Below are 26473 nucleotides of genomic sequence, written 5' to 3'. Positions count from 1 at the left end.
TTCATCTAGAATATTGATATTATTAATTGATATAATAAATTAACATTTAATGTGAATAATCAATTGATGTAAAACTTTCTTTCATTTACTTTATGGCACTCTTTTATTTACAGCATTGATATCACAGATTTTCCAAGTTCATTTGGAAGCATCCAACTCAGTTATAAATATAAAATGCTATTTATTGAGAGAGCACATGTAATGTACTATATATAATTTAATTGATTCCATCATAACACTGGCATTGATAAATATTGCAAAATTTCCAAGCAAATTGGTTTAAAGTTTTCCTTCACTTAGCTTTGTAATTTGGTAAAGTGACATTTATGACTTCCTCTGTTCTCTCTCTCTCTCTCTCTCTTTCTCTCCCTCACCCACACACACACACACACACACACACACACACACACACACACACACACACACGCTTATACATTCTATTAGTATTGTGGATTATTATTTTTACTTAAGAGAAAGCACTCAGTGTATAAATAAGTTTTTTGTTATTGAAAATTTACAAAGGTCCTATTTTCAAATAATTCCTGGTGGACCAGTAAACATATCTAAATACAAATGCTGTTGTGTTACAACCACATTATTTTAATTTTGTATTAATTTTCATTATTATGAAGGTTTAATTAATACAAATAAATAATTTTATTTTAAATATTCACTTTTGCTGATACACAAGTTGGTTTGAATTTATTTTTTTTTTACGTGGGGGAATTTAGGAAGTAAATATAGTTGCTCACAGTAATAAAAGAGGACCAATAAATGAGCTTTTTAAAATAAAACCATAGGGCAGTTAACTGTGATGTGTGATTAGGAGAGTTATGCTGTACCACATCCTGCCATTAGCATTAGTAGAGGCATATGATGCAAGAAAGCAAGCTTATATAGCATCAACCAAAAAAAAAAAATCCCATTCACTCCAAAGGTTTGTTTAGTTCAGCCTTGTATTTATTTAAGGTGTTGACTTCCACAACGACAGATGAAAGTTTGTTCTAGCAATCAACCACCCACTGGCTAAAGGCAAATTTCCAAAAATCTATTCTACAACTGTCTTTCCTCAATTTGAATTTGTCCCCTCAGGCGATTAACATGGGCAAGAGGAAGAATCCCATCAGCATTGAGCATGCTCAAACCATTCAAAGCCTTATACACCTCACTCAGATAACTCTGCTGGTGCCTAGTCTCCAGATGCTGCAATTTGCATAGCTTAAGCTTCTCTTGTTAGCATCAACCCTTTGTTCTACTCACTAATCTCGTTACCCTTCTCTGTACTCTTTCCAGCAGCTCTACATCTTTCCTAAAATGAGGCCTCCAGACCTGAATGTGGTACTCAAGGTGTGGCCTGACCATTGCCTTATACAAGGGGATAATCATCTCCTTATCCCTGCTAGCAAAATTCCTATATATCATTGACAAGACCCAAGAGCTACTCTTAGAGCCTGTCTGTACTGCTCAGAAAACTTCATATCTGGCTGCACAATTACCCCCAGGTGTTTTTCATTCTCCACTACTTTAATGTGTATTATCACACAGTTGGTATGTTACTCTGGGGTTACTGCTACCAATATGCAGTACTTTGCATTTTCAATGTTAAACTTCAGTTGCCACTTCTCAGCCCATCTGCCTAATTTTTCTAGATCCTGTTGCAGTAGTGTACCATCCTTACTGTCATTAACAACCCTACCAACCTTCATATCATCTGAAAACTTGGACATTAAGCTTGATGTACCTTCATCAATATCATTGATAAATACAGAAAACAGCAATGGGCCCAACACTGACTGGGGGGACACCATTAATAACATTAGTCCACGAAGAGCAGTGTCCATTGATTACCACTCTGTCTTCTCCCACTCAACCATCCCTTTATCCATAGCAGCAACTTGCCTTTAATGCCATACTGCACCAACTTGTACAGTAGTCTTCCCTGTGCAACAGTATCAAAAGCTTTCCTAAAATTCAAGTACAGTCAGTTCTGCTATAATGCAGTACATGTGTTCCTAAAAATCTTCTTGTTATGGTATTTCACGCATTAAAAACAACAGGGTGTATGGGAGGAATAGGAGCAGAGCACTCAAAAAAAAAAGTTCAGTCTGGTGAGAAAAATACTAAAAATAAGTTAAAAACCCATTAAAATTGCTAACACAGGTTTAAACATCTTAAATTTCTAATAAATAAACAAATAATACAGTAAATGTAGCACTTTACTTTGAAAAGAAATGAAGTTTGCTTGATTGCTATTTCTGTTCACTGACATTTTTTTTTTTATTATTATAAAATTTAAAACAGTAAAAAAGATAAACAATTACGACGAACATGGGATGCACAAATTGCACAAGTGAGACAAGTTTACGAAGCTAAAAAATAGGAATGAAGAGAACAGTCTGAAATTTTTTTTCTATTTATTATTAGCCATATGGTACAAGGAAGCCTGAGGCTTATGCTGCACCAGCCAAAAAAAAAAAAAAAAAAAAGAGAGAGAGAAGTAGAAGGGAATCACCAAGAAAGAGAAGAATGATGAAATCCAGCTCGGGACCCTGGGTGTGCCAAGCCCATACTCACCAGATGTGAGCCCCTGGGGGGTTGACAAAGTTCACAAAGGGGATCACCTTTCAATCTCCTGTTTTGAACTGGGGATACATTTGCACATGCCCTTGGGAACTCCTCTGAGTCCAAGGATGCCCTCATGATCATGCTACGGGCTTGCTTACTTCCTTTGCTGCCTCCTTGGATATAACTGGATAGATCCCATCCACCCCAGGTGTCTTTCTTATGTTTAACTTCAACAATTTCTCCTCCAATTTTCTCTCAGTTATTACAAAATCACATAACTCTCTGTTAGAATTTGATAAGCTTTTGACCTCCACTTCTCTACAGAATTCCTCATGTGTGAATGTAGGTGCAAAATACTCATTTAGTTGTTAGCTACCTGAGCAGAATCATCAACAATCGAACCATTGATATCAAGTGAACCAATCTGATCCATCCCCTTCCTTCTAGAGTTTACATAAGTAAAGAAGTCTTTACTGTTTTTCTTTGCATCCTTTGCCAAAGATTTCTCGTAATTGCCTTTGCTTGCCTTACCTACTTTGTGACTTCGATTACGGACTCTTATATCTACCACAGGCTTCTGTGTTGCCTGATAATTTATATTCATCCCGTGCATTTTTCTTCCCTGCCACGAGTCTCAGTTCATCTGACATATTTGTGTTGATGCAAAAATGTGTTTAATTTTTAAGTGTTGGCAGTGAGTTATATCTACTATTGTAATTAAAAAAAATAATGATACCTGCTACATTTAGTCACCTTGTATAAGAATCATGGTCAGCTTTTAATGAAAATAATAAAAATTCTAGAGGTGGTTTGCATATTAATCCTTTTCTATTACGATATTCAGATCAATTCATTATATGTAAAAAGTTGATTTGCTGTTTGTAACAGCTTATTAATTTGAAAATAAGTTATCTTTTGAAATATGAGGGGTGGTAAAAAAATTCTGAGAACAGAGTATATAAAATGTATTAATAAATTATAGAATAGATTATTTTGATAGCTTAATGTCTTATAAAATAACATGAAAAAAAATTGTATGTCAATATCTTCTGTAGTTTCTAAAATTTAATTTTTTATGTTGGTAGGGAAAGGACGAATATCCATCAAATCAAGCATTGTTCAGTAATCAAATTTTTGACCAGTGAAATCAGGAATGCTAAAGAAATCCATGAAATAATCCAGATTGATGTTTATCTTGTTTGGTGACTGGCAATCAAGTTGGCTAAACTTTTGTCATCCTGAATATACTTTCCAATTTGTATTACTCTGAATACAAACAGGAAAGCGTGCAGTGGAAGCACAATTGTTCTCCAACCTCAAAAAAAGTTTTGAACACAACCATCATCTGGAAAAATATTGGCCTCGATTTTCTGGGACACAAAAGGATTTTTGTTAATTGATTACATTGCACTGCACCTAAAACAACAACAGGGGAATATTATGCCAACCTTATGCTAAAGTTAAAAGCTGCAATTCAAGAAAAAAGGCAAGGAAAGTTGGGTCATTCGGTTTTCCTTCTCCATGACAATGCACAAAGCCTGTGTTGCACTGGCTGAAATTCATGAATATGGATTTGAACAATAAAACCACCCCCATACAGCCCAGGTCTAGCCCCAAGTGACTGTTATTCATTCAGAAACTTCAAGTCATCCTTCTGGTACCCATTTTAAAGATGCTGAACAGCTAATAGCAGCCGTGGAAGCTTGGTTTGATGCCCATCCCAAAGAAATTTTTTTTTGGAGGATTAAATCCTTTGCAGATTAAATACAATAAGTTTATTTAACTTTTATGGTGAATACATTGAAGGGGGGGGGGGAAATTGTACATGTCTTTTATACCCCATTCTCAGAACTTTTTGACCACCCCTCATATGTTATAGTCAATGAGCATCAGTTTTTATAAATGTAAAAACTTAAATTATTGTATAATCAGTATTAAATGTTCTTTATATAATAACTATCATTAATATGTTTTAGATTAACCTTCGACTAATTTTAGTAAGTGGAAAGACAAAGGAATTTCTTTTCAGTCCTAGTGATTCAGCAGCGGATATAGCACAGTTTGTGTTTGACAATTGGCCTGAAGGTAAGAAATTCTTTATGATGTAGTGAAAACGACCAGACACACTTGAATAGACATTTGGCTAGATACACTTGAATTCCTTTATTTTGGCATTCTGTGATCCAGAAACTCATGCGGTTCAGTGAAAATCTGAAAAACAAGTGATCTGAAAAAACACCCTGATTGATTTATTACAGTTGTTGAAATGGCCACTTTGACTCCAAACAATTAAAAAGAAAAAGAAAAAAAACATCAACAGGCATTAGTACTTTCTCTAACTGTTTTATGCAAAAGTTTTGGATTCACCATGATTGAAACTAAGTACAGTAGAGCGTCGATAATCTGAACTAATTGGGATTTGGGTAGCTTGGACTTCCAATTTGTTCGGGTTTGGATTTTTGAACTTATCAAAAATACTGTTCTGGAGACTGAAAAAAAAAGATTTAGTAAGTTTAGAAATAAAATCACTAAGTTGTCTTACGTATTTTTATTCATAGGTAAAAAAACAAATGGAACTTTCAGCCACAATAACACATATGTATAGGCTTTAATTAAAATACAAGCAACCCCGGTATAACACGGTTTCGCTCTAACACGATTGATAAAGTGCGACAGTCCTCACACAACACAGCACTTATATAACATGGTTTCGCTCTAACATGATTGATAAAGTGCGACAGTTCTCACACAACACAGTACTTATATAACATGGTTTCGCTCTAACACGGTTAGAGAATTATGGTAACCTCGCATAACATGGTATTTTTTAGCTTTTGTGAGGGGAAAAACTCTGCTATTATGTTGGATGTAATTTTTGTACATTTCCATCATTTTTGCGAATTTTCACTTTTGGCTCGCTAATTGTTATGCAAAAAAAAAATTATTGGGAAATCCCCTTGTGTGGTTCTGTTGCTGTTGAACTTGCAGAAAAATCTAGATTTAAAAGTTTTATTGCTAATGGATAATGCGCCAGGCCACCGAAAAGATTTAAGTCAAATGTCGAAGTAATATTCCTACTACCTAGTACAACTTCTTTAATTAGATCAAGGCATTATATCTACCTTTCAAACTCATTACATCAGAAAATTGGTACAATGGATTTTGGAAAAAATTGATGGAAAATTGAAGTGATGGAGGCATGGAAACATTTTTCAATTGTGGACTGTATTGGAAACAGCTTTATCGCTCAAAGAAGTAAAACTGTCAACATTAAATGCGTTTTGGAAAAATGTATGGCCACAGTCAGTTCATTCAGAAAAAAAATATGGTACAACCGGCAGAAAGCGAAATCTATGCGATAGTAGACCTTGCTAAATCGGTAGGAGGGGAACGTTTTGATGATATGACTACTGAAGCCCTTCGGAGTAGCACAGTTGGTAGAATCGCTGTCATCCCTACACCGGGTGGAAAAGACGTAAGTTCGTATCCTGTCAATGACAGGAGGAATTTTAATCGATCTTTTTCATAATGTGGCTGAGTTAAGTTGGTCTCAGGTGAGGGTACCATGGTTTTTTTCTCCCGGAAAACGCATGTTTTTCATCCAGCAAAATAGAAAAAAAAAAAAAGATATGATTACTGAAGACATTCAAGAATTACTGGTAGAAAAAGAGGCTCGCGAAGCGGATTTGGTGGAAATGGCATCAGAGACAAATCAATTCAGAGGATGATAACGCAAAGGAAAATTCTGAACTTCCAAATTTTACACTAAAATTATAATATTTTTTGAATTCAGATTCTTCGACTGAAAGGAGCCCAAATTTCAAAAGGGAACTTCAAAAATGCTTAATTCCATACGATGAAATTTCGAAGACCTAGCAAGCAAAAGCAACCAAACCCAGATTAATGTATTTTAAAGAGAGCAGAAGATACATGAAATTTAGAATTGTTTTTATTTTTGTTAGCTCTTGGAACGTAACCCCCCTTTTTGTACTGGTTCTTAGTCCCGTATAACACGGTTTTGCACTACATGAGATTTTACAGGAACCTAACAACCGTGTTATACGAGGGTTATCTGTAATTACTTATTTTTTGTTGCACCATTTTCGAACTCTGTTTCTTTGCTCTCTCTCTCTCTTTTCAGCAAGCGTAGTTGAGTTGGATAGCATTCAGTTTATGGCTCATACCATCCAAGTGTTAGCACATTAGCATTAGTAGAGGCATACGATGCAAGAAAGCAAGCTTATGTAGCATCAGCCGAAAAAAAAAAAAAAAAAACCATTTCACACATCCACTCCCTTGAAACATTTGTCCAGTTCCTCCTTGAATTTATTTAAGCTATCAACTTCCACCACAGATGGAAGTTTGTTCCAGCATTATGTTAATGTCATTTTCTTTGTTGTCATCTTCGTCGGTATCATTTTCAGGAGATTCATTTTATTTTACATTCACAATTTCGTTTTCATCTAAAACAGGAAACCCTTTAGTATCAGTATCCTTTTCCATCCACTTTCATCACCTTCATTGCAACCTTCAAATCCAGGGATCGACTGAAACAAGTTGATCATTTCATTTAGTATTTATCCCTCATCTCTTCCAGTTTCTTCTGCAATAGGCCACAGTTTTTTTGTGCAGCGAGTGTTCCCATGTGTCAGCTAATATATAGCAGCTGTCCTTGAGATTGAGGTTTTTCGAAAAAGCTACAATGCTTTCTTCATTGCTTTCTGCTAAAAGTAAATGACGCAAAACTTGTTTTTTGTAGATTCTCTTCAACTTTTCAATGACTCCCTGGTCCGTCGGTTGGAGAATTGTGGTAATGTTTGTTGGAAGAAACATGGTGTTAAATCCGCTGTCTATTTTATTTAATATTTCCACTGAAGGAGGTGATGGCGCGCTGTCTAGGTAGGATAAGCAAGATCTGGACCATTTTACCTTTGCGTTTACGATACTTCTGAACATTCTGAATAAAATCATTAGTAAACCATATCAGATTACAAAGTGTTATGTTTAGTTAGTACTGTATGTATATTAATTAAGCTGTGTACTTAAGCATAAATTAATTTTTATTTTGCTAACCTGTGGATAATATTCTTCATGTATCATTTAATTTTGTTAATTGGTAAGGTAATAAAAGTGTAAGTTTGTGCTTTATATCTTCATTTTTATAGCCTGTGGATAATATTCCTCTGATTTTCGCTTATTAGAATTGCCATTTAATAGAATCAAAATTCAATTCGCAAACATAATCACAATAACCGGTGCTTGCTGTAATTATTTTATGGCACCAGCATAAAAAATAAATAAATGCTGAATTGTTCAGATTATTGATGTTTCAAATTATTAACTTTTGGATTTTCGATGCTCTTCTGGATATAAGAAAAATGCAGTCAGTTATATTTAAATGCATAAAACTAAAAATTGAGGCAAGATGCTATTATATTATACCAGCTGTTCCCAACTGGTGGTTTGGGAACCCCTGGGGGTTCGCACAAAAAATTCTGTAATGGCATCTGTTTAGATTTACATAAGTATATTATTGTAAACTACAAAATAGTTTAATATTAATTTATGCAATTTGGTTCAAAATTTATGTTTAGTTGTGGCTTGGGGTCACACCCTTACATAGTGAGCATGTGCAACAGCATGTTAGTGGGGGGGGAGGGTTGATTGTGCCGATATGTATCGCACCATTCAGCTGTGGTAAAAGGGTTATAAAAATTATAACTAATAATAAACAAAGATAGCATAAAGTAAAATAAAATTAAATATAAAATAAAGAATTGCCAATGAAAGAAACTGCATCTCCCACAATTCTTTATAATTAGTTTACTGTCTTACAGTCATCATCATCATCATCAGCCATTTTCAATCCACTGCAGGATGAAGGCCTCTCCAGCAACTTTCCAGTTCCTTCTGTTTTGAGCGCTGGCCATCCATTTACTACTCAAAAACTCATGAATTTCATCTATCCACCTCCGCCTTTGTCTTCCAGGTTTTCTTCTAGCTCCTCTTGGGTACCATTCTGTTATTTTCTTAGTCCATCTGTCATCATGTCTTCGAGCTATGTGTCCTGCCCAAGACCATTTTAGTTCTTTAGTTTTGATAAGAATGTCCTTTACTTGAGTTTGCTGCCTAATCCATGTGTTTCTCTTCTTATCTAACAGTCTGATTCCCAATATAATTCGTTCCATTCTTCGCTGTGTAGTTCTTAGCTTCTCTTCCATTCTTTTGGTGAGTGCCCAAGTTTCACTTCCATAAGTCATGGTGGGGAGTATACATTGATTCATTATTTTACGTTTCAGACAAACTGGGATATTACTCTTCAGTATGTGACTATATTTCCCGAATGCTATCCATCCAAAATTTATTCTTCTCTTGACTTCCAGCCATTTATCATTATTACAGCTAATAACTTGTCCCAGATAAGTATATGACTCCACCTTTTCAATTACTGCTCCTTCAATCATTATTTCCCTTTCCGTGGCATACTTGTTCATCATTACTTTTGTTTTAGCCATATTCATCTTTAGTCCAAAATCCTTACTAACTGTGCATAACTGATTAAGATTTTCCTCTAATTCTTTGGGATCGTGGCTTATGACCACAATGTCATCTGCAAATCGTAAATGGTTTAGGTACTCTCCGTTCACATTGACTCCTTTCTGCGACCAGTCTAATCTTCTGAAAGCTTCCTCAAGGGCAGCAGTAAACAGCTTCGGAGATATTGTGTCTCCTTGTCGAACTCCTTTCTCGATTTTAAATTTGCTACTGTCTTTGTCTAGTCTAATAAAGGATGTAGAACTCTCATATATTTTCTTCAAAATCATAATATATGGAGTATCTATGCCTTGCACTTTCCAGTGCCCGAAACATTGCCTTATGCTGTATGGAGTCAAATGCCTTTTCATAATCCACAAATGCCAGGCATAATGGTGTTTTATATTCATTCGCTTTCTCCATTAGCTGTGATATTACGTGAAGGTGATCCATAGTTGAGAATCCTGTCCTAAAGCCAGCTTGCTCTTTTGGTTGATTCTCAACAAGTATTCTTTCTAATCTGTTAGTAATGACCCTTGTGAACAACTTGTAGATATGGGATAACAAGCTAATTGGTCTATAATTTCCAATTTCTGATTTATCTCCTTTCTTATGCAGCAAAACTATGATTGCATTATTCCACTGCTTAGGCATCACGCCTTTTCTAATGCACTTTGTGAAGAGCCTTGCCAGTTTTTGTGTTATGTCTCTTCCTCCCAATTTTAACAACTCTACAGTAACTTCATTTTCCCCCGGGGCTTTCCGATTCTTCATTTTCTTCAATGCATGTTCTACCTCATCAGGAAGAATATCGGGTATGTCGTATGTGTTGCTACTTTGCAATCCATGTTCCCCACTGCTGGTATCATTCCCTCGCTCCTTGTATAATTCTCTATAGTAGTCTTCTGCTATTTGAATTATGCCTTCTCTGCTGTTTATAAGTACACCATCGCTATTCTTCAGTTTCAGTATCATTTGTCTTTCTGTATTACTGCTCATGGGTGCTGATTTAAATCCTTTGTTTTCCCTTAATGCTTGTTCTACTTTTCTTGTGTTAAATCTTCTTATGTCCTCTCTGAGTCTCTTTCTAATGGCTTTGCATAACTCAGTATACTCAATTTTCTCCCTGTCAGTGTTTTTCTTGCTCTTCATTTGTCGTCTTTGGTTCATCATGACAAGTGTTTCTTGACTAATTTTTTCTTCCTTGGATTTCTGTTTCCCTATAGGTTTCTTGGGCTTTATCACTTTCAGAAAGTTGTAATATTCCTCGTCGATATCTTGGTCCTGAGCAGTCTGCAGAAGCTCAAACTTGTTCTTAAGTTCCAGTACATACTGCTTTTTCTTCTCCTCTGTTATTTCAAAGACCTTTGTATTATTTACTCGAGTCAGTTTTTTTCTTTCCTTTCCTACATTTATATCAAGTGTACATCTTACCATTCTGTGATCACTTCCAACATTTACCTTATTCAGGACGGTAACATCATTCACAATATATCTTCTGTTAGTGAGGATGAAGTCGATTTCATTAGTTGTTAATCCATTTGGACTCTTCCATGTCCACTTTCTGTTCGCCCTTTTCTTGAAAAAAGTGTTCATTACTGACAGTCCTTGAGATTCTGCAAATTCCACAAGTCTTTCACCTCTTTTATTTCTTTCACCAATTCCAAAATTTCCTATAGTTCCTCTTTCTGTGCTGTTTTGCCTTTTTCCAACCTTAGCATTGAAGTCCCCCATAATAATAGTGTAGTGGGTTTTCTGCTCATCTAGAAGACTCTCAATTTCAGTGTACATTTCTTCAACCTCTTCATCATCATACCTTGATGTTGGTGCATAAATCATTATAATCTTTAGCTTATACCTCTTAGAAATCTTGAATATTAGTCTTGACACCCTTGGTGATGCACTTTTGAATTCCAAAATGTTGTTTTTTATATCTTTATGGACCAGAAAGCCAACTCCACCTTCACTCCTTTCACTATTTCCATTGGTGTACAGCAGATTTCCACTTGATAAACTTATAAGTGATTCATTTCTTCTTCTTGTTTCAGCCAAACCGATGATATTCCAATTCACATTTTCTAATTCCTTTTCCAGCTCTAATATCCTGTCTTCACCGATGAGTGATCGTACGTTATAACAGGCCAAGTTCAATTTCCGTGCATGGCACCCTGGTCGTACCCACAGATTCTTAGTACCCTCTGCTTCCACTCTGATCCTCTCGCTGCCGTAAGAGGGAGAGTGAAAGCTGCTGGGGACTGAGGGCCATTTGTATTGTTGTGCTCTCATTGCTGGAGGGTTTGGTCTTTTCCTCTTCACGCTGACCAGGCGTCTTGAAGAGAACCACTCTACACATTCGTTGCCACCTAAGTGACGTAACAGGGCTTACCATCGAGAAGGTGTGCATGAGTGGATTTTAGGGAGGCAGGCCAACCGGACTTCTCCTAAATCTTCTGTAATAGAGAGATATTGGATCCATCAGTGTTTTAGGCTGAGTGTCTGATAACACACAGGATACCTGTTCCCCTCTAAGTCTTACAGTATATCATGTTAAATAAATATGCTTTCCATACTAAATTTTTTTTTCACTCTTAAAGACCATTGTTATGTCAAGTATCTAGACCATTGTTATGTCTAGATACTTGATAATAATTTTATTATCAAGTATCTTATGGAATATCACTTATAAAAATGTAGTATGGGAAATATTTTATAATAAAAATTCAGAACTATTATACGATTTTAGAGAATATAGACTTAGTGGTTCACGATAAAAATATGTTGAAAGGGGTTGGTGAGTCAAAAAAGTTTGGGAACTGCTGCATTATACTATACTGCACTCTGAGCAGTATTTTAGGTGTGCTGTGTGTAATGCACACATCAGTGAAAATGTTAATTACTTCTATAAATTAAAAAAAAAAAAATGAATATTAAATATAGTTGTGTGTGTTTCCTTAAATATAAAATAAAGGAAATATCTAACCAAAAAAATTTATTTAGCTGTTCTAGAGGCAGTTTACCTTTTATGGTAAAGCAAAACAGTGGTTTCAAACTTGATCCCTGCAGAACACAAGTGTTCCACAAACTGGATCAAGGTGTTCCACCAAAAATCAAATATTGGCAGTCTTTTCCTACTATGAAAAAATAATAAGTTAATGGATAAAATTTTCTCAATTTAAAATTTTTCTGCCATTAAGTTTTAACCTTGACCACTAACAACATTTGATTTTAGAATTGTAAATGGTAACATGCCATCTGAGAAATTTTTTTGTGAGAAGTGAAATAATTCATATAGTGCCATGTACCGTTAGTGTACATTTTGTTGTGTTTTTTGGTTATATACTACCTGTTGTCCTAGTATGAGCAAAGTAATGGAAAAAAATCACTTCTTTCATAAAATTTTTGTTATTATGTGAACCATAAGTAACGTGCTATTATTTTGGAGAAAAGTATGTATGTATATTTACCCATAAAGTATAAAATTACAATTTTCTGCAATTAATAGTTTCGTATGTGCATTGTTATCTAAAAGATTAGCAGCTAGTATTAAGGACAAACAACCTAAAAAGGGAGGTGATGCAGTTTTTTTTTTTTTTTTTGAGCACCACTGTAGTACATATAAATTCAAGTTACAAGTTACTTTAGTACATAGTGCATGGTATAGTCATGATATAAGAAAAAGCAGTTTCAAATTAGTGTTTCTAGTATCATTATTCAAAAATATCTCCATTGGTTCACTCATCAGGGAGGGGGGGATTTGTATGGTTGGTTCATCTGTAGATTTGTGTCCCTGCTACTTATTTGCAGATGAGCATTAGCAGACTACAAAAGTGAATGAACAAGTGGCTAAATCAAAGTAGGTACCCTTTTCCACACTGCAGAGCCATTAATGTACATCTGTCAAATATCATTCCTGATTCAAGCTTCTTTGCCCGGCTTGTTAGGCCTGTCCTTCACATGGTAAACTTGGTGAACTTGGCTTCTGCTGTTTATTTTTATACTAATAAAATATGATTTTGTAAAAATATTTTATGTACTTTTATTTTTTGAGAAGCAGAGATAGTCACATTTTCTGCAAGTAAGTTGTTTCTATACTCTATTCACAGAAAGGAGACAGTGCATGTAAACAAGAGAAACATAAACACTCAAGAAAAATCATGCATGCTTAGGATTCAAATAGATTCAATCCTCCTGCATAACACCTTTTTGCACTGAGGTACGACTAATTTAATTAGTGGTACCTTCATTAAATTGAACTTTTATTTTTTGCCCTTGGAAGAGATTAATGTTGCCTATTAATCCTGGTCTAATTGGGCTCCAACAAGTAAACACATGATAATGGCATGCTGTTGTTTGTTTACAGCTACTCTCTCCTTTCTGTGAGTAGACATATAGTTCCTATGTTGGAATTAAATATATCAGTATTTAATGGCATTCCACATCTAACCTCCAAGTGTTCTGCCACCTGAACAAGTTTGAAAACCACTGGTCAAAGGTACTTTTCATGCTCCCAGAAAATTCTGTGATCCAGTATTTACCGTATCTCAGGGTTGCCAGATGAAAGGAGTTCAAGTCTATTATAGGCAAAAATACATTATAATTTTTTTTTATTGTTCAAATATGATTTTGTATGTTATATTGGTATTTATGGCAACACTAACATATAATTCTTTCATAAAAAGACAGAGAAAATACTATAAATCTGTGCATAGGTTACCAATAACTCTAAAAATTCTTCTGTGTTACAATTTTGTTCCGTGTCACACTTTTGTAATGGAGCAATGAACAAATATCAAATTTTGCTTTAAACTGGGAAAATGCGCAACAGAAATGTATGTGTGGCAATGAAACGTTAAATCGTAACAGTGTGTTTGAATGTTATAAGCAGTTCAAGGATGGACGTAAAGATGTTCACAATGACCCAAGAAGTTAGCATCTGTTACCCTCTTGAAATAATGACAGAGTCGCAAAAGTTTGGGAAGCTGTGGCAAGAGATTGTCATTTAACCCTCAGAATGATAGCTGATGAGTTGGATATGAATATGGAGACAGTATTTCAAATTATGTATGAAGATTTAGGGAAAAGGAAGGTCTGTGCAAAATTTGTGCTGCACAGCCTCATGGATGAGCAGAAGCAGCCAAGAGTATCATCATGCAACGACTTCATCTAGACTGGTCAAGACAACCCTAATTTCCTCGAGTGTATTATCACTTGAGATGAATGTTGGATGTTTCAGTATGATCCAGAGATGAAGCATCAGAGAATTTTGCTTATAGAAGTCCAGGATCAAGACTATGCTGATCATGTTTTACAGCAAACAGGATGTGGTTCACAAGAAATTTGTACCCGAAGGTAAGAGAGTCAATGCTGTGCTCTACATACTAGTGCTTCAAAGACTGTTGAAGCCCATTTCCCAGGTGAGACTGCAATTTCGTTGTTGTTGCACAAGAATGCCTCCACCCATTCCGCAATTGTTGTGAAGATATTTCTAATGAAACATGGCATTATACAGATCAACTATCCATCCTACTCTCCCAGTCTAGCACATCGGTGAACTTCTTTCCCAAGGTGAAAACTGCCTTCAAAGGAAAGAGATTTCAGGATGTTGAGGGCATAAAGTAAAATGTAACCACTGAACTGAATATCATTCCTTTGGACAGCTTTGCTGACTCTTTTCAGAAACTTTTAGAGTTTTTTTTTTTTATGAAAACCCCAAACACGAAAGGTATCAAAACCTATAGTACTTAGTACCGTGCATAGGTTGAAGGAGAAGTATGGGGGGAGGGGAATGCCGGAAAGTTTGCTCTAGAGACTAAACATGGGTTTCACCACTTCAAGCCTCCAATAAGCAAAGTGGTGGTATTTCACCGGTTGATGAAAGTCATCTACTACCTGAGTGGTGTAATAAGTACATTTAATTGAGTGGTGTTTACTTTGAATAAAAATAAAATCATTTTTGAGTTCTTTCATTTTGTGTTCTTTTTATTGCACCAGTCTGGAAACTTTATTGCTAATACATGTATACCAATTTATCTGTTTCCCAAATTTTATCACTTACATTTTAACAATGAATATCATTTTCACTTCACACAACTTTTCAGTTTTAGGTGCATTTGCAAATGTATACAGTGCCTTAATAGCTTCAGCATGTCTATCTATTTATATGTAACAGCTTAACCCATACCTTAATGATTGGAATTTTATAAAATTTTATATTTGGCTCATTCATAAAATGGGATAAATAGAAATCCAGTTTTTTTTCCTCCCCTGTGCATATCTCAGGTTATCGATATAAACTATAATTAGTTAGTGCTTGAAATTTTGTGGGAGTGCACTGATCAAAGGATTGAGTAGCTAATGCAGATGTGCTGAAAAAAAAGAATTCTCTGTTCAAGCACCATATCTCTTAAAATGGCCACTTTTTGAAGTTGATTTTTTGCTTCTAATTTACTAAATATGTAATAATGAATTATTACTATTTGTTCATTCTAATTTGATTATTAATCATAGAAATCAGTGAAATATATGTTGTGTTTCACTTTTTTTGAAAATTCAGGAGCAAATAAGAAAAGTTGATTGCAGAACACTTAGTGAGTGTTACATTGTGAGGTACGTAGGTTATTAATATTATAATGACTTAATGATGCAAGGAAGTGGAGTTTTTTTACATTTGTCAAAAAAAATATATATATATATATATATATATAACAACATATCTTCCATTTCTGGAAAACTCTAGGTGATATTCCAACAAAAAATATGTCTGGATGTCCTTACAAACTTATTGAATTGGTTTCTTGAACTGTACAAAGGGTAATTTTCGTGCTTCATGCACGTGGTCTGTGGAAATCATGTGGAGTGGGTCCAAAAGGTCACATAAGCATCTGTCGGTACGTCATCTACCTTTAGGGACCTGCATAACCTTGGTAAGTAGGGAAGCTGCACATAAGCATAATATCACAACATTACTCCAAATCAGCATTTGGAGTGGTGTCCTTTCTGGCTTTCATGGGCTGTAGAATCAAGGCAGAGGGTGCTGTTGGGATGATAAATCTGGCTATATATAATGTGGAGATTGTCATCAGTCAGAGTGTGTCATCTTGCATGTTGTTGGGTTTTAGGTGCATAGGCATATTGTGTAACTTTGACATATTGTGTGCCATTGTGTAATATGTCTGTTAATTGGCAATTTGCATTTATATAAGCTGAAAAACCCAGAATTGACTCACAGGAAAAGAAATCCTACTCTCACCCACCTCAGTTTGGCTAACTACAACTGCGATTGAAAAGAACTTCAGAAATTCCTTCAGTCAATTTTGGGAATTGAACCAAGACTTCTCCAAATGGGTGAAAAGTGGCAAAACCACTATACATGGAGGATGTATCATCTTGTCCATAAAGTTTGGTGGAGGCAGTCACATGCTGTGGGGCTATTTCAACTGGTTTATACCTGGTATGTTATTGTAATGCCTGAAATCATGAATTCCATGACCTACATGGACATTATGGATAATTTTGTGCTACTAACATTGTGACAGTGCTACAGAAAAGGACTAGTTTGTGTATGATAATATAAAAAAGTTGGTTTGGCTGGCTCAGAGCCTGGAATAACCCATGGAATGAATTAGAATGCTGAATTAGGCTATGGAAAAAATGACTTCCTAAACCAACTGTAGCTGCTTTTCATGAGGAATGGAGATGAATTTAGCTGACAACTACAAAAAGAGTTAAGTTGTCACATAGGTCAAAGGTATCCTATGTTAACATAGCAAAAAAGGAGCTTTTAATTAAAAAACCCAGCACAATTATGTATTAGGTTTTTGAATTAAAAGCCCTTTTTGCAACGTAGGACTTTTGACCTATGGAAAAATTAATTTAAGAACAATTCTGTATCCACTGTATTACATTTTTTGCCTGAAATGTAATGCAGTGGATACAGTACCTAAAGTTCTTTTGTGTTACACTTGATTTCTAAAGTTCCCTGTGTTTAGTATTCCATATTATGTTTTGTTGCCTAATCATTGCCTTATTCATTCATCATCATACTGCTCAGTGAATTTCATGTTAGACTGTATAATTATCCCTAGGTCTGATAATATTTTAGGGCAGAAAGCCTCAAACTATGCAAAATTCAAACTATGATTTTAATTAGTGCATTTGCATCATTACAAAATAGGTGAGTTTTTTTTAGAGAAACCAAAGTTTGTACGTTGGTATCATTATTGTAACGTCTCATATTGTGAAATCATTCATGAGTTTCCCTCTGTATACTTCAAATAAGTAATGCTTCCCCATTAAAGAAGACTACTGTTACTTATTTTCACTTGAGTACTGCTACTTAGAACTGTTTTGAAGCTGTTTGGCTTCTTATCAATGAGTGGGTAGGTACCCAGTGGTATAAGAGTTGACAATCCAGTTGTGACTTATTTACACAATATGAGAGACACCAAAAGGTATGCTTCTTAGATTAATAGTATTTTAGGACAGAAAGCCTCAAATTATGACATTAGTTAGTGCATTTGCTTTATTACAATAATGATTCCAATGTACAGACTTCAGTTTGTCTAAAAAAATTCAACTATGTAGTAATCATGCAAATGCACTAACTAATGTCATTGTTATCTCTAGGTCTTATTTCATATTCCAGTACCTTGAGTTTGGCACCACTCAGATAGTATGCTATTCTGGGATTACTGCTCTGTCCAAATGCACTACCTTCCATTTATTATTGTCAAACTTCAATTTCCATTTTCCAGCTCATCTGCTGAGTTTATCTAGATCCTCTTGAAGTAACATACTCTGATTACTATTATTAACCACTGTGCTCACCTTTGTATCATCAGCAAACTTAGGCATCAAACTTGAAATACCTACATCAGTAATATTAAATAAATTAAAAGCAGTAGGTGGCCCCAACACTGACCTTGCAGAACCTCACTCTGTCTCCTACTAAACTATTCTTTTATCCTTTATTCAGAGTAGCAGCTTGACTCTGCTACATTGCTCCAATATATACAATAGCTATACATGTGGTACAATATCATAGGCTTTTCTGAAATCTAAGTATATGATGTCAAAATTATTATTTGCAACTAGTTCCTTTGTAGCAACCTTATATTACCTAATTGGATTAATGAGGCATGATCTCTCTTTAATAATTCCACGCTCTGATTTATTAATGGCTCCACTCCTATCAAGATGATCTTTTAGTGCTTCTTTAACTGTTGATTTCATTATTTTCTCTGTCACAGAGATTAAACTTACAGGTCTATATTTACTCACTTCAACCTTTGAACTGCTCATGTGAATAAGAAATACATTTGCACATCCCAATATGTTCAGGTACTTCTCCTAAGTCTAAAAATTCCCTCAACCTTTTGCAGCTTCTTTTTAATTTTTTTTTGGTGTAATTGGATATATTCCATCAGCCCTCGGAACTTTGTTCACTTTTAGCTGCAACGGTTTGTCTTTGCACTGAACTTTCTGTTATTATAAAATCATTTAATTTGAAATCAGTATTAGATAGATTTTTGCTAGTCCCATCTCCAAAATTTTTTTCATTTGTGAATGTAGATGTAAAACCTTTATTCAGTTTATCAGCAAGCTGTGTAGGAACATTAACTATTTCACCATTCATATTGAGTGGACCAATGTGATCCATCATGCAAAGAATTTCTGCTGCCTTTCTTTGCATTCTTAGCCAAAGATTTCTCATCTGTCTTAGCTTGCCTACCATTGCTTGTCATTAAATTTAGAAATGTGATTTGTCATTGAAAATATCACAAATTACATCATGGGAAGATGCCACCAGTGTTTTGCTTTAATTTTTGTACCATCAGTGATGTTAGATTTAAATACATTCTTTTTATGTGTATCAAAATAGTTCGGCTTTGCTATAAAGAATTTACAGAATTGGCAGTTAGTATTCATAATAGCAAGGCCAAATGATGCAAAGAAGCCTACTTTTTCTGCATCAGCCAAAAAAAATAAAATAAATATAATAATAACAAAACAGAATATTCGTATTATTCCTTTTTCAGTAAGGTAACCATCTACTTTGAATTTATTCAAATTTACTGCCTCTACCACATAAGACTACCCGCTGTCTACAGGCAAACTTCACAAGATTCAAACTTTTGTTATTCCCTAATTTTTTTTTGTTTTATGCCTCCTGGTTCTCATTTTGACTACAGGGGGAAGAACTGACCTTTCTCATTCAGTTTGTTCATCCCCTTCAGCACCTTATAAACTTTAATCACATCATCTCTGAGATGTTTGGTTGTCAGACTTTGCAGTTCACATCTCTTAAGCTGTTCTTCATATGTGCAGGGCTGCCGCAAGTGGGCAGGCAAGGTAAGTGTCGCTTACGGGCGGTAGTTCAGGAGGGCGCCAAAAAGTTTTTTGACATATACAAGTCGGATCTCCGCTTAACGAACTTCTTTAAAACAAAATTTTCTATTTAGCGATATTTTTTTAAAATTCCCCTTGGTTTTTTTTTTGTCCTTGCCTTTTTCCAATTATATATATGAGGTCAGCGTTTTTATTGTTTTGGCATGAAATTTTTACGGCTGGATACCCTCACCCTTTATCCAGGCTGGGGATATGCGGTAGTCATTCCCTGACCTTCCGCATCCTCCGTATTTGGCGGTCATGGGCTCAAACCCCAGTCTAATCAAGAAGCGTGTGATATTCACTATTGCTCCTGCCCACCTGGCTACAGAGGTGCCTTTTTAAATTCCCTTTGGTAATTACATTTAAAATAGTTTCCGTAGAAAAGAAAATTTCCATATAACGAATGAATTACGAGAGACTTAATTGGGAACGCATTAACAGTTTGCACCTCCGGCCTTCAGGCAATTGAGGCAATTAGTGCTGCTACTAAGCACAAATTAAAAGTTAAAGGGATTCCCATTCTGTAACTTAGTGGTAAAACCTATCCAACCACCTGTTCCACATCCCAGAAGTCGCGCTGGTCATCTGATTGGTTAACGTTTACCAGTATTCAATACGGCAGGCAAATAATTCAGTAAACGAAATTGCAGACTTACGTTAAGTTTCTTATTATCTGGATCTGTGTTCAGTGCTGGATTAAGGTATGGGCTAGCAGGGCTCCTGCCGGGAGCACCAAAAACAGAAGAACGATGAGGCAAAAAAATATATATCCTTAGAAAAGGGCACTAAAAATTCTTTCTGCTAAGGGAGCCGAAATACCTTGGTCCGGTGCTGTCTGTTTTATATTTATATTTCACAGGATTATACTCCAGAACATGGCTACAGCCCTGTACTTCGGCGAGAAAGAGCAGAAGAAGGCAGAGATAGGACGTGAAGGCAACTCCCACTCACTCCTATTCCCCTCTCCTCCTCGCCTGCATGTTATGGGGGATGTCACGTGACATCGCAATATGTTGTAGCTGAAATGAAGAAAAAGAAACGACAGAATGGGAATTTTTTTTTAAACTAACAAAAATTACCCCCACATACGATCACTACCACTCATTCTTCTCCTCCATACATTACTAGACGATTTCACTTGCATTAACAATGAGAATTGCCCATGCACATCAACATAAATGTTTTTTTTTTTTTTTTTTCTGGGGGCTACTGCCCCCACATCCTCAATAATATAAAAAGAACCTGATACTAACAATGATGTTTGATGAAGTACACTTCATCAGACATCCTCACTGAAAACACATGTATTCCAAAGCTGTCAAATTCATAATCGTACACCATTTAACAGTCTTACATCCATCCTTTTGCAAACCGAATAACACGAAATAACAATAACACACAATAACTGAGAGCAGCAAAGCAACACAATAATTTCGCATTTCCTGCTAAAAGCAGAAGCGAATTTGCATTCAATCAAAAAATCAGAGACACAAAATGTGGTAAATTGTGCATTTTCAATAATCAGCCAATCGCAGAACTCTACCAGACAGTCACTCCGTTCTTCGGCCACGCCCACAACGGAGATACCCACGTTCTGGAGTTCAGCCAGAATAATATATATGATACTATTTTTAGCAAGCCAATGTATAGCTTTCAGGGGATCTTCAAAAGATTTATATGAAAATAAGAATGGCTTATTTGGATTACCGTGATTTAGAATTTAAAGTTTATTTTCAGAATGACTTTGTTATTTTTGTTTGTTGTTTCATTGTACAGTCAGTCCTCGTATAACACGTGTTTACACTACACGAATTCTATCATACACGATTTATAAATAGGGGAATGATATCTTATATAACACAAACCGAATTCGCTTATGCACGATTCGTCTTTGTGTTTACAAGAAATGGCAGTCGAACGCAGAATCACCCCAACCAAACGCAACACGATAGGAATGAAGAGAGATTCTGAAAATGTATTTTTGTGTTTTATATCAGTGAAGGGGAAACACATTTCACCATAACAACGTAAAACCAACACAATTCCAGCTATTGGTATAATCGCAAATGCAATTAGATCGAGTTTACTACCAGTTTATAACATGAAATTGTTTTATGGTATTAACCACTAGAAATGTGCTTTAGTAAAATGTGAGGTGTTAATAGTGTATCTCTGCCTTTACGGTGTTGTTTATTCAGTTGCTACACACATGCAGCTTTGTTTATATCAAGCATGCCCCCTCGTTTTGTAATTATGCTTTATTCCCTAAAAATGAGTAAAATACTTAAAAGGTGTGAAAAAAAAAGGAAGTGTCCTGGTGAAGACACTGTAGATTCAAGGAGAAGAAGGAAAGCAATATTGATAAACAGAGGCGGACTGGGTCAAAAATTCTTACCTGGGAAAATTTATAGTGGCCTCATACTGTTTATGGCCAAAATCACACCGGCCTCCGACCCACTGTGGTTTCCCCGGTAAGGCTTATGGCCAGTCCGCGTCTGTCGATAGAGAAAAAATATGAAATTGTGAAATGCTTTGAGCGAATGAAAGACCATGTGATATTGCACATGCTACAGACCTAAATGAGGCAATGCCGAGAATTACAAAGAATGCAGAGAAAATAAAAACAACTTTCATAGTAGGAACAACTCAAAGTGTAATTAAAATCCATTAGATTAAGACACAAATAATTGGAAGAGATGGAACGGCTGTCATCTGTTTGGGTAGAAAATCAAACAAAAAACAAGTTTGCTTACGATAGAGGCTCCACCAAATACGGAAGATGCGGAAAGGTCAGGGAATGACCACCGCATATCCCCGGAGCAGTATGGCCTTAGTTGCTAATGCTCCTAAAAAAAAACCAATAACAATAACGATAGAAGCAAAAGCATTAGCAATATTTTATTGCGTAATACAGTAGTCGTAATAAAATACTTACATATTTTATTACGACTATTTATTGTGTTTGGTAATGTTTTGGTTACAAATGTGTGTTCAATCTTGGGTGGTCGGCACCTAACCCTATTTTTCCCATAGGGCCTGTTGTTTATATTGCACGATTTTGCATTGCATGAGGGTTTCTAGGAACACAACTATCGTGCTATACGAGGACCGACTGTATTATATGTGAGATATGTTGTAATTCTTTTCTTTTTCAATAAATTAATAATAATTATTTACGCCTTATTTTATTTTTTAATCCAAATATTTTGGGGTGGCAAATTTGATTCAGCTTACTGGCGGCACATAGGGTTGCAGTGGCCCTGCATATGTGCATCAGTTTGCACTCACCACTAATCTAGTTGCCCTTCTTTGAATCCTCTCCAGAAAGTTGTGTGTGTGTTTTTTAGGTGCAGTATCCACACCTGAATATAATATTCAAATGCAGTCTACTCATCATCTTGTATACATGGTTAATGCTGTCCTTATCCCTAATGGCAAAGGTCCTGTAAATCCTAGATAGAATACCGTATGCCTTCTTAGCCTGTTTACACTGCATGGAAAATTTAATATCAGATTGAATTGTAATACCTAAGTCTTGAACCACTTTTAGTTCCTCTTCAGCCTAACTTATACATGACTCCAGGATTTCTGTTCCCAAATGCATAACCTTACATAACCATATAGTTGGAGTTTCTGCTTAGATTGTAGTACCCAAGCTTAGGGAATTATGGAACTCCGGCGCCTCCGTAGGCAGGTGGGAAGGAGCAGCAGTGCTTCGCACACGCTTCTTGATTAGACCAGGGTTCGAGCCCATCACCACCAAATACGGAGGATGCGGAAAGGTCAAGGAATGACCACCGCATATTCCCGGAGCAATATGGCCTTAGTTGCTAGTGCTCCTAAAAACCAAATAACAACAACAAAATTATGGAACTCAATTCACAAAAAAAGGATTTCACTATAAATGACAGTGCATTATTTTCTTTTTCTTTTTTTTTTGTTTATGAAAAAAAGTCCCATGCAGAGGAAAAATTCCAGATTGACCAACATGTGAAAACAACTTCGCACATTGTGACCATAGAATGAAAAAGAAAAAATGTAAACTTTTGCCATGTGTCGATTCTAGGTCAGGCCATAACAGTTTGCAAAGAATCATTTAAAAATCTTGCAGCTGTAGAGTTTATTTTTATTTACTTATCCTACGGCTAGAAAGTACACAGAATCAAATTACGTGACACAAGAACGATAGATATAAAATTGAATAAAACAAAAGTCACAAATGAACATTTAACTTATTTAAATAGTTATTTGCCATATTGGTTGCCATCAGGAAGTCTCCAGGGCAGGTCACTAAAATTGTTGCAATGATGCCACTATCAGATATACTAAAATAATGCCAATTTATTTACTTTAGTAGTTTTCTGTGTACAAAAATGATGCAGTTGCATTATTACTTCTACACAGCATATGAGGCCTAAAATGCATTAGTCTAATCTATTTGCACACCATCGGGCATCTCATATTGTGGAGTTATACTTCATAACTGGGTTGTCATCATTACAACACCAGGGTACCTGCCCACCCACCAAAGAGAGGCCAAATAGCCTTGAAACGGTGCTTTCTGGGTGGTGGTATCTGCCGAGAATAAGTAACACTAGTTTTCTCCATTGGTGAAGCTTTACTTATTCGAGGTAGTACAGTATCATGGTAATGCTTTGTGAAGATATTCAGTATGAGTACAGAGACTGTGTGTATATGAGATATTTTAGCACATATGCTAAAATGATGCCAATTTAGTTACTTTAGTAGTTTGCTGTGTACAAAAATGATGCAGTTGCACTAACCTGTATGTCTATAAGCAAAAATATTGACAACATTTCTGAAGAGGTGCAAAGCCTACTACAGGATCTTTCTTGAGCCATCGTAATCATTCAATATTTTGACACCTCCGTAGCCAGGTGGGCAGGAGCAGCAGTGTAGCACATGCTTCTTGATTAGACCGGGGTTCGAGCCCGTGACTACCAAATACGGAGGATGCGGAAAGGTCGGAAATGACCACTGCATATCCCCAGAGCAATATGGCCTTAGTTGCTAATGCTGCTAACAACATTGGATATTTTAACAGACAATCCAAACAAAATCCACATCTACAGACAGAAAAATGTTAGGTGAACTAATTTTAAAGTACTGTTCAGTTAAACAATTCTGTATATGAAATATGTGTTTTTATTAATCAAATTTTTTTTCTAGTGTGGTGTGGACTAAAAAATTAACTGCTTTTTTCAAAAAATCTCCTGTTTTTTTGGGAAGAACTCCTGTGCTTTTTGGTAGAAAACCTGTTCTTTGCTTGTTTTGGCCAAAAAACCTATTTACCTCCTGTCTACAAATACCTAAACCTCCAGTTTTTCAAAATTTGGCAACTATGTATATAGTTTTTGCTGTATTAAATACTTAAAACATTCACCTGACATAAATCCCCCCCCCAGAAACCTAAAACTATACCTATATAAGTATTATACGACCACTACTTGTGTATCTACACAATCACTGCAAGTAAAAATATTTTATTATTAATGCAATAAATGCTATACTGTAGCTTAACTCCTGCTGGCATAACAAAAAAACTTATTATTGTTAGTCACAGTTAGTATTTTTGGAAAGGAAGCAAGAAATGTTGAAATCCACACTGTGGATTTCACCATTGTAGTGCATTTTATAATTTGGATTTATTATGGGGCAATCTTGACCAATCTAATTGGATACTGTGATGCAGTAACAAAGGAAGGATGTAAACAATAATTTTGATATTATGTTCTTGAATTTCAGGAAAGCTTTTGATGTTGTTGCACATAAAAGAATGCTATAAATTGGAGCAATGCAGCATTAAAGGCAAGTTACTGCTATGGATAAAGGGATGGTTGAGTGGGAGAAGACAGAGTGGTTATTAATAGAGCACTCCAGGTTCAGTACTGGGCCCATTGTTATTTTTGGTATTTATTAATGATATTGTTGAAGGTATTTCAGGCTTAATGTATAAGTTTGAAGATAATACAAAGGTTAGCAGGGTGGCTAATAACAGTAATCAAGGTACTACTGCAACAAGATCTAGAAAAATTAGGCAATATCTTCAAAAAGGCCTCTAAGATTGGGAGAGTACATATCCAGAATTTAAAACAAATACACCAACCGTTTAATTATAATGGTTTAATACTGGAAACTATAAAATGTACCAAACGATACTACACTGTAAAATGATATATGCAAAAGACTGATTTACAAAATAAATATACGATGAAACTTTAATATACAATAAAATATAAATAAATAAAATATTTAAAATACAATAAAGATAAAAGCGATAAAACATTGACTGAAGCTTTCGGAGGCTTCCGCCTCCTTTCTCAACAACAATGATGTTTAAGCAACACATCCTTAAGTAACAGGCTCACAGCACACGTGGTTGACCAGGCGCATGCTCAATATTTCTTCCATACGATCCAGAACCGGAAGCGGCTCGGGAGCGTGGAAATATAAAACACTCGTCTTTTGCCAGGACCACAGCTTCTAGTAGAGGGTGAAATCGAACACCCCTGTCCCTATTCATACTATTGTTCTCAGACGAGCCTATCCACAAACTCTCTAGCCACTTACGGTCCCAGAAGCTATGCGCCCGGTCAAGGATGACAGCATTCACTGGGGAGACCTGATGATGTTTCTCCCAATAATGCTCAGCAATGGCGGACTTATTGAACTCTGCGGTCTGTATAGCTCGCATGTGCTCCCCCAGACGGTCTTTTAGTCGCCGTCCTGTCTCCCCCACAGTCAGGGCATTTGATCTCATATACAACCCCACTACTGGAATCCCCAGGAATGGGGTCATTGACCTGTGACAACACTTGTGTGCAACTTCTGACCCGGAAGCTACACACAGCGTGCCTGAAAGTCACGTAGCATTCTTGAAATCCGATCTGACAAGCCCAGATAGTAGGGAATATAAACTGTGGCGACTGGAACGGACGGTATTCCATGATTAGGCTCCACGCCT

At 35.9% G+C, this 26473-nt stretch overlaps 1 protein-coding gene across 1 annotated transcript in view; it reads left to right on the top strand.

Moving 5' to 3' along the window:
* The window catches only part of LOC150080746 (ubiquitin-like protein 3), a 75724-nt gene that overhangs the window by 11492 nt on the left and 37759 nt on the right, over window positions 1–26473 (top strand). Inside the window, exon 2 of the mRNA XM_090382102.1 lies at window positions 4542–4650. Coding sequence (XP_090238228.1) covers window positions 4542–4650 — 109 coding nt within the window. The remainder of the gene's footprint in view (window positions 1–4541; window positions 4651–26473) is intronic.

The sequence above is a fragment of the Mastigoproctus giganteus genome, chromosome 9 (genome assembly GCF_048544385.1).
Source record: "Mastigoproctus giganteus isolate SK-2022 chromosome 9, ASM4854438v1, whole genome shotgun sequence".
Taxonomy (NCBI): Eukaryota; Metazoa; Arthropoda; class Arachnida; order Uropygi; family Thelyphonidae; genus Mastigoproctus; species Mastigoproctus giganteus.
This window is presented reverse-complemented; position numbering and strand designations above follow the sequence as displayed.